We start from the raw sequence: 9,569 nt of genomic DNA, 5'->3' as shown, positions 1-9,569 counted from the left end.
CCCTTTAGGCTCAGGTACTCAGCCTGTCCCAAAATGCCTACTGCATGTGCCCCTTCACATGCAACCCCCACTACTACATACAGCTATGTTCATTTCAATTGGGTTCTTCAAGACTCTGGGTGGAGAACTTAATATTTAGTAGTCTATTAAGGCTGCACTCTGGTCTGAAAGCTTAAGAGTTTAGGCTGTGTTCAGTGTCGTGTCACCCTCTGACAGACTCCTGCTGCTGCACCGTGCTGTGTAAGACAAGGTTATCCTGCATACAGGCTGGGCAGGGACTGGCGGGAAAGCAGCCCTGAGGAGAGAGACTTGGGGGTGCTGGGGGAGGAGAAGCTCAGCAGGAGCTCTCAGTGTGCACTTGCAGCCCAGAAAGCCAACCAGATCCTGGGCTGCATCAGGAGAAGTGTGGCTAGCAGGGCAAGGGAGGTGATTCTCCCCCTCTGCTCAGCTCTGGTGAGACCACACCTGCAGTACTGCCTCCAGTTCTGGAGCCCCTATTACAAGAGGGATCTGGAGGTGCTGGAAGGTGTCCAGAGAAGGGCCACGAGGATGAGCAGAGGGCTGGAGCTGCTCTGCTGTGAGGACAGACTGAAGGAGTTGGGGCTGTTCAGTCTGGAGAAAAGAAGGCTCCCAGGTGACCTCATTGTGGCCTTCCAGTATCTGAAGGGGGCCTACAGGAAGGCTGGGGAAGGACTTCTCAGGATCTCAGGTAGTGATAGGACTAGGGGGAATGGAATGAAGCTGGAGGTGGGGAGATTCAGGCTGGATGTGAGGAGGAGGTTCTTCACCATGAGAGTGGTGAAGCCCTGGAATGGGTTGTCCAGGGAGGTGGTCGAGGCCCCGTCCCTGGAGGTGTTTAAGCCCAGGCTGGATGAGGCTCTGGCCAGGCTGATCTAGTGTGGGGTGTCCCTGCCCATGGCAGGGGGGTTGGAACTAGCTGATCCTTGTGGTCCCTTCCAACCCTGAATGATACTATGATGTTATGCCCCTTTGTTGTTTATGCATATAAATAGAGGCAACTGTCTGGTTCCCCCTTCGTCTTCCAACCCCCCCTCAACAATTCTTCCTTTGCAAAGCCACTGGTTAATTTTAACCCATTAACACTACACGAACGGCCAGGCAAAACTGGCACTTTGCAGGGGCCAGGCAAAAGTGCCACTGTAGGAATGGCCACGGAAGGGCAGCGCCGCGCCCCGCTCCTTGCGCTCCCTCAGCGCCGATCCTCTGCTCCAGCCGCGGCTCCCGCAGCCGCTCACCGAGGGCGCTGCGCTCCAGTGGCCGGAATCATCCAACAGCTGAGGCAAGGACAATGCAGCTGTTCTCCACTGCTCTCCTTTAAATGTGCAACCTGAGTCCCCTTCAGTACCAAACAGAAACACTGCTCACAGGACGGCGTCTTGTTTCCCTCCTGAACACATGCCAAGGGACAAACTGTTGGTGCTGCCCAGGGCCACCCCAGCCCAGAGCCCAAGGCCATCAGCAAACCCTGCAGCTCAGCTGGCAGCCCTCTCCTTGCTCTGTTCCTTCACGCAAACACCTCTGCAGAGGGTGCTGCAGGCACTGACACTATCCTTGACTGCCTCTGCAGCTGGGGCCTCAGCTGTCTCCCCTGTGCCGAGGGCAGCCCAAGAGTTTGTGTTTACCTGCAGCACAGGTGAAAAGCAGCAGCAGCACCTTGCAGAACTCGACAACGTAGTTAAACTAGGACTTTACTGAAGCTTATGAAATCACAGCCATGTCCTGATGTCTGCTGTGAGCAGTGGTGCACAGGACAGACTTGGGTTCCCAGTGCTCGTAGAGCTGCAGCCCACAAGAGAAGCAGGGGTGCAGAGGGCTGCAGAGCCATCAGGCGATGGTGTCCTGGCAGCGTGCGCCAGAGCTGCGTGGGCACCGCACAGCCATTGTGCTGCCAGTGCCCCTTGCACACCTCTTGTGCTATGCCTTGGTGCAGTGGCAGAGGAGCAGAGCAGAGTGAGTTGTTGCTTTTTCCCTCTGCTGCTTCACGTAGCTGTGGAGCAGTTCTGGTCCAGCTGCTGTGCACTGGGGAGACCAAAAGCCTCCACTGGCAGCTGAGGCTTCAGCGGTCTCCTCTCTCCACAGGCAAGCAAGAGCCGATGAGGCTGCTCGGGACGGGCTGAGAGCCAGAAGCTGCTCCTCACACCCCAAAAGCTGGAGCCAACAGCAGGAGCTGCTGCCCCAGTCTGGAAGAGCCTTGGCCCTCCACATGACCTCTGTGCCCACTGCTCCCATGCAGCCACTTCACCCCTGCCTCCCCCAGATCCTGAACCCAGATGAAGCCCTGCTGGGACTGGGTGCTGCCCAAAGAGACGTGATCCCCTTCCCAGGAGGGCAGCTCACAGGCTGTGCTCTCCACCAGCACACCGAGAGCTGTCCCCAGCCAGCCATGGTCTGGCTGTGATGTCACAACTGTAGCTCTTACAACACAAAGCTCCACAATGCCTTGCTGGCTTTATCTGGCAGTCACTCGGCCCCCACACACCTTCTGCCGTAGTGGCAGCAGTGACCACAGTGGTGACCCCAGCAGCAGCAGCAGTTTTGGTGTGGTGTGAGAGCAGGAGCTATGGCCCTGCTCTACCTCCTCCTCCTCGTGCTGGCCCTCCAAGCCAGGCCTCTCCACGCAGCTCCACTGCAAGCGTGGGGAGCAGGTAAGTGATCGGCGCTGCTGCAGCCTTTCCTGGCCAGCTGCCTCTGCTCCCCGGGAAGCCTGGGCTGGGGCCGGTGGCTTTTCCTCCCCTGCTTCAGCCAGGGCTCCTCTGGGTGCCTGAGAGCTCTCCCAGGAAGGGAGCCCCCGGGGGCCATCCCTTGGGGCATCCACTGGCCCTCTACAGCTTTGGCCATCTCCTCTTTCCTCAGGCTGCCACTAGTGCCTGCAGTTTGCTGAGGCAGGAGTGGATCCCCACATGCAATGACATATTTCTCATCTCTGCTTGCTTCTAGAGGAGCCTCAGGGATTCCTTGAGCATCCTCCTTTCCCCCTGGATTTTGGAGTGGAGACTGAATCTTTGGTGTACCCTGAGAGTAAGTTCTCAGTGTTCCATTCCTGGAAAGGATAAACACTGACAATGGGCAAGAGCTTATTCACCTGCAGCTTGCCTGAAAATGCTCTCGTGGTCACTCCTCAACCTCTTGGCCTGCTCTTGACCTCGAGTGAAGAACAGCCCCACAGCTAAGTCCTTGTCAGGAAGGAGCATTGACCTATTCACCTTCTCTCCACATGGGATGCAAGCTGCTCCTTCCATGGCTCCTTCCATGGCTCTCCCTTGAGAAGCTCTTGGTGGCCCTTGGAGCAGGAGGTGCTGCCAGTGCTGGCTGCCAAGGCAGGAGGCTTGTTGGGGCTGAGCTCAGAGCTTGCTTTGGTGCCAGCATGGTGCCACTGCAGGCAGGCTGTAGCTCTTTGCAGGCTGCTCCTGGGCAGAGGGCAGAGCTGAGTGCCGTGGGGTGCCCGGCTCTGAATGCCCCTCAGTGCCACTGCCTGCTGCAGAAGTGTCTGCAGCTGTGCCACAGCAGCTCTTCTCCCCTCTGCTTCTTTGCAGGCTTGCCTGGAGGCCAAGAGAACCCACCTTCCCAGATGTCTTCCCTCATTGAGGCTCTAGCAGAAGACACAGGTAGGTCCTGGCTTTCTCCTGCCTTTGGCAGCTGCCAGCTCCAAGCCCAAGGGACTCCCAGCCGGGCACCTAGGCCTGGTGATGATGCAGGCCTGCCTGTGGTGCCCTCTGCTTGGGTGAGCCCCTGCTGGCTCCTGGGGTTCAGTTCTGCCTAGGCAGATGACAAGAGCTGACTGGAGCTTCTCTGGGTGTTTAGTTTCAGCTATGCCCCTGGAGAGGATTCCTCTAGATCCTCACCTGCCTCTTCCACTGCAGCCCCACTGGTATCAGAGCCGTGAGTCTCTGTTCCCATGCCTTGGAGAGCACTTCCAGCAGCTCCTCCCTCAGTACCCTTGGGTGTTTGCCATGCACCCCAGGGACTTGTGTGTGTCTAGGTGCAGCAGGTGACTGACCATCTCTGTCTCCATTTCTAGGTCATCACCTGAATCGTCCACTGCCACCCCGTGGGCATCGCAGGGGTGAGTCTGTGCTGACCTCACACCAAGCACTGCTGTTCTGTGCTTTATTCATGTGGAACTCAGCTGTACCTTTCTCTTTAGGTCCTCCAAGTGGAAAATACTCAGGTGAGGGAGCAAAGAAGTTGGCAGAGTCCTTGGAAACCATGAAGAAAATGCTGGAGGATCTGGAAGGAGGACAGGGTGAGTGCCCTTCACTCTGCCTTAGCCCTGAGCCTGGGCAGCAGCAGCAGGCACAGGTGAGGCCACGCTGTGGCCTGCACAGGGGCAAGGGCTGGATCCCAGCCTCCAGTAGCCCTGCTGGCTTTCAGGCCTTGCTGCCTGCTTGCTGCCTCAAGCAGCTGCTGTGTGATTGGCCCAGCAGCAGCCCTGGGTCCCTGCCACTGGCAAGGCAAGGAGAGTGGGAAGGAGGGAGATGGGGGTGGCAGTCCCTGCTGCAGCCATGGTTTGTGTCCTGGTGCCCTGAAGGAGGGACTGCTCAGGCAGCTGAGCTCTGCCCCATGCTCTCCTTCTGGCTGCCTGAGTTTTGCTGGGTGGCACAACCTGTCCCAGAGGCTGGGAGGGTGTCTGCAGGCAGCAGCACTGGGGGGAAAGAGAACTTCCTGGCCAGAGCAAACCTGCTGCACGCTTGGCACTCATGGCCTTCCCATTGCTCTTCCAGATGTCGTGAAAGAGCCAACCACAATCGCTGCCAACAGTCAGAGCACCAGCAGTGATGAGTGTCCTCCTGACTACCGAGCCACCTGCATGCTTGCCACAGTCATTACCGTGGCTGTGCTGCTCCTTCTGACGTGCTGTGCCTGCTATGCATGTTTGAATGTCTACTGGTAACTCCCTGCTCTTTTCTCCTCCTCTGCTTTCTTCCGTGGCTGCTCGGAGCCCTAAAGCATTTCTAGTCAGGCTGCTGCGCAGTGCTGGGGTAGTACCTGCCCCCAAACCTGCCCCCTGCGGCTGGGGCCTCAGTAGTCTTCTCTCTTCACAGGACAGGACAGTCCCTGCTGGGAAACAGTGGCGATGGAGGGAAGCTGCTCAGCAAACGGAAAGTGCTCACCTTGGTCAAACTCTTTGCATAGGCTTTAATAAAGCTGTTGGCATCCTCCTCCTCCAGGAGAAACTGGCTGCTGCTCACTCAGACCTCTTCATTGTGCTGGGGAAAAACTGCCTAGACAGGGGTGCCCACAGATGGCCTCTAACTGATGGCCATCAGCACCTTTAGGGAATACTGCACAGTATCTCCATCTCTGTCTGGGTGCTGAGCCTCTCCAGCCTTTTACTGCCTTGGGAGTAACAAAATGGCAACTACCTGTGGCAGCAAAGGTTGAACCTTCTCAACCACTGGAAGGAAATGTTCAAACTGGAAGGTGCAGTTTGGAGACTGAGCCACAAGGTGACCGCATCACCCCTACCCTTCAGTCAGCGATGGCCTTCACACACAGGCCTTGCTGGAGGGAGAGGCAAAGCCATGCCCTGTGGTTGACAGGCAAGGCCCTCAGCCAATGCAGCACCTCTGGCAAGAGACGTTTCTAGGCCAGTGGCCACAGATAGCCACAGCTCAGAGTCCACACAGGTATCACTGGAACTCCACTGGAGCTTGGAGCAGTGAGCCTGCAGTCAGGCAGTCCCTCCTTGAGTTGCTTGGCTGCCGAAGGAAACTTCCCAGCCCTGAGAGCCTTAGCTGATGGATTTGTGCAGTTTGGGTCGTTGGTCTGAAAGCTGAAGCCCTCTTAGTCCTTTGTGCAGTCCTCAACTCCCTCCTGAACTGTGGTTTGCTAACGCTCTCAGAGCTCTAAATAACTTGGATATAAAACAAGCCTTTGTTAACCTTGCCCCTGTCTCCCTGCCTTGTGTCTGCCAGCGGCAGCGTCCCCACAAGCTCAGCTGTGCCATTCAGGGGGTGCCACTGTTCACAGCACCCCAACCCAAACACTGGGGTACAGCCAAGGCTGGCCACTGGGACACTAGACCGGCAGCCCAGAAAGCCAATCCCATCCTGGGTTGCATCAAGAGAAGCACAGCCAGCAGGGCCAGGGAGGTGACTCTCCCCCTCTGCTCCACTCTGCTGAGACCACAGCTGGAGCTCTGTGTCCAGTTCTGGAGCCTCTGAGCCAGGAAGGATCTGGAGATGCTGGAAGGTGCCCAGAGAAGGGCCATGAGGATGAGCAGAGGGCTGGAGCTGCTCTGCTGTGAGGACAGACTGAGGGAGTTGGGGTTGTGCAGTCTGGAGAGGAGAAGGCTCTGAGGAGAACTTTTGTGGCCTTGCAGTATCTGCAGGGGGCTACGAGAAAGCTGGGGAGGGACTTTTGAGGGTGTCAGGGAGTGATAGGACTGGGGGGGGGGAGTGGGGGGGGTGGATCCAAGCTAGTGGAGGAGAAATTGTATTTAGGAAGAAGTTGTTCCCCAGGAGGGTGGTGAGAGACTGGCACAGGTTGCCCAGGGAGGTGCTGGAAGCCTCACCCCTGGAGGTGTTTGCAGCTAGGCTGGATGTGGCTGTGAGCAACCTGCTGTAGCGTGAGGGGTTTAGAATGTTCTTTAGTTTTCCTTTTTACACACAGTAGTGATTCATTTATATTTTGCTACTAGGGTTCCCAGTGCTCCTAGAGGTGCAGCCCACAAGAGAAGCAGGGGTGCAGAGGGCTGCAGAGCCATCAGGCGATGGTGTCCTGGCAGCGTGCGCCAGAGCTGCGTGGGCACCGCACAGCCATTGTGCTGCCAGTGCCCCTTGCACACCTCTTGTGCTATGCCTTGGTGCAGTGGCAGAGGAGCAGAGCAGAGTGAGTTGTTGCTTTTTCCCTCTGCTGCTTCACGTAGCTGTGGAGCAGTTCTGGTCCAGCTGCTGTGCACTGGGGAGACCAAAAGCCTCCACTGGCAGCTGAGGCTTCAGCGGTCTCCTCTCTCCACAGGCAAGCAAGAGCCGATGAGGCTGCTCGGGACGGGCTGAGAGCCAGAAGCTGCTCCTCACACCCCAAAAGCTGGAGCCAACAGCAGGAGCTGCTGCCCCAGTCTGGAAGAGCCTTGGCCCTCCACATGACCTCTGTGCCCACTGCTCCCATGCAGCCACTTCACCCCTGCCTCCCCCCAGATCCTGAACCCAGATGAAGCCCTGCTGGGACTGGGTGCTGCCCAAAGAGACGTGATCCCCTTCCCAGGAGGGCAGCTCACAGGCTGTGCTCTCCACCAGCACACCGAGAGCTGTCCCCAGCCAGCCATGGTCTGGCTGTGATGTCACAACTGTAGCTCTTACAACACAAAGCTCCACAATGCCTTGCTGGCTTTATCTGGCAGTCACTCAGCCCCCACACACCTTCTGCCGTAGTGACTCCAGCAGCGACCCCAGCAGCAGCAGCAGTTTTGGTGTGGTGTGAGAGCAGGAGCTATGGCCCTGCTCTACCTCCTCCTCGTGCTGGCCCTCCAAGCCAGGCCTCTCCACGCAGCTCCACTGCAAGCGTGGGGAGCAGGTAAGTGATCGGCGCTGCTGCAGCCTTTCCTGGCCAGCTGCCTCTGCTCCCCGGGAAGCCTGGGCTGGGGCCGGTGGCTTTTCCTCCCCTGCTTCAGCCAGGGCTCCTCTGGGTGCCTGAGAGCTCTCCCAGGAAGGGAGCCCCCGGGGGCCATCCCTTGGGGCATCCACTGGCCCTCTACAGCTTTGGCCATCTCCTCTTTCCTCAGGCTGCCACTAGTGCCTGCAGTTTGCTGAGGCAGGAGTGGATCCCCACATGCAATGACATATTTCTCATCTCTGCTTGCTTCTAGAGGAGCCTCAGGGATTCCTTGAGCATCCTCCTTTCCCCCTGGATTTTGGAGTGGAGACTGAATCTTTGGTGTACCCTGAGAGTAAGTTCTCAGTGTTCCATTCTGGGAAAGGATAAACACTGACAATGGGCAAGAGCTTATTCACCTGCAGCTTGCCTGAAAATGCTCTCGTGGTCACTCCTCAACCTCTTGGCCTGCTCTTGACCTCGAGTGAAGAACAGCCCCACAGCTAAGTCCTTGTCAGGAAGGAGCATTGACCTATTCACCTTCTCTCCACATGGGATGCAAGCTGCTCCTTCCATGGCTCCTTCCATGGCTCTCCCTTGAGAAGCTCTTGGTGGCCCTTGGAGCAGGAGGTGCTGCCGGTGCTGGCTGCAGCTCTTCTCCCATCTGCTTCTTTGCAGAGTTGCCTGGAGGCCAAGAGAACCCAGCTTCCCAGATGTCTTCCCTCATTGAGGCTCTAGCAGAAGACACAGGTAGGTCCTGGCTTTCTCCTGCATTTGGCAGCTGCCAGATCCAAGCCCAAGGGACTCCCAGCCGGGCACCTTGGCCTGGTGATGATGCAGGCCTGCCTGTGGTGCGCTCTGCTTGGGTGAGCCCCTGCTGGCTTCTGGGGTTCAGTTCTGCCTAGGCAGATGACAAGAGCTGACTGGAGCTTCTCTGGGTGTTTAGTTTCAGCTATGCCCCTGGAGAGGATTCCTCTAGATCCTCACCTGCCTCTTCCACTGCAGCCCCACTGGTACCAGAGCCGTGAGTCTCTGTTCCCATTCTTGGAGAGCACTTCCAGCAGCTCTTCCCTCAGTACCCTTGGGTGTTTGCCATGCACCCCAGGGACTTGTGTGTGTCTAGGTGCAGCAGGTGACTGACCATCTCTGTCTCCATTTCTAGGTCATCACCTGAATCGTCCACTGCCACCCCGTGGGCATCGCAGGGGTGAGTCTGTGCTGACCTCACACCAAGCACTGCTGGTGTGCTTTATTCATGTGGAACTCAGCTGTACCTTTCTCTTTAGGTCCTCCAAGTGGAAAATACTCAGCTGAGGGAGCAAAGAAGTTGGCAGAGTCCTTGGAAACCATGAAGAAAATGCTGGAGGAACTGGAGAGAGGACAGGGTGAGTGCCCTTCACTCTGCCTTAGCCCTGAGCCTGGGCAGCAGCAGCAGGCACAGGTGAGGCCACGCTGTGGCCTGCACAGGGGCAAGGGCTGGATCCCAGCCTCCAGCAGCCCTGCTGGCTTTCAGGCCTTGCTGCCTGCTTGCTGCCTCAAGCAGCTGCTGTGTGATTGGCCCAGCAGCAGCCCTGGGTCCCTGCCACTGGCAAGGGAGGGAGAGAGGGAAGGAGGGAGATGGGGGTGGCAGTCCCTGCTGCAGCCATGCTTTGTGTCCTGGTGCCCTGAAGGAGGGACTGCTCAGGCAGCTGAGCTCTGCCCCATGCTCTCCTTCTGGCTGCCTGAGTTTTGCTGGGTGGCACAACCTGTCCCAGAGGCTGGGAGGGTGTCTGCAGGCAGCAGCACTGGGGGGAAAGAGAACTTCCTGGCCAGAGCAAACCTGCTGCACGCTTGGCACTCATGGCCTTCCCATTGCTCTTCCAGATGTCGTGAAAGCGCCAACCACAATCGCTGCCAACAGTCAGAGCACCAGCAGTGATGAGTGTCCTCCTGACTACCGAGCCACCTGCATGCTTGCCACAGTCATTACCGTGGCTGTGCTGCTCCTTCTGACGTGCTGTGCCTGCTATGCATGT

General features: G+C 57.7%; 1 protein-coding gene across 1 annotated transcript; it reads left to right on the top strand.

The window, feature by feature from the left end:
• Positions 1 to 2,581: 2,581 nt before the first annotated feature.
• On the top strand, positions 2,582 to 5,154 carry LOC137453423 (uncharacterized). The gene is made up of 8 exons (XM_068162686.1): positions 2,582 to 2,666; positions 2,959 to 3,039; positions 3,555 to 3,626; positions 3,823 to 3,900; positions 4,040 to 4,084; positions 4,166 to 4,264; positions 4,743 to 4,908; positions 5,064 to 5,154. The coding sequence occupies exons 1-8, from the start codon at positions 2,582 to 2,584 to the stop codon at positions 5,152 to 5,154; spliced, it is 717 nt and encodes a 238-aa protein (XP_068018787.1).
• Positions 5,155 to 9,569: the final 4,415 nt, after the last annotated feature.

This window comes from Melanerpes formicivorus, unplaced genomic scaffold (genome assembly GCF_026170545.1).
Source record: "Melanerpes formicivorus ecotype bairdi unplaced genomic scaffold, bMelFor1.0.p_v2 SCAF_66, whole genome shotgun sequence".
NCBI classification, from domain to species: domain Eukaryota; kingdom Metazoa; phylum Chordata; class Aves; order Piciformes; family Picidae; genus Melanerpes; species Melanerpes formicivorus.
The sequence above is the reverse complement of the archived record's forward strand: the minus strand, read 5'-3'. Positions and strand labels throughout refer to the sequence as shown.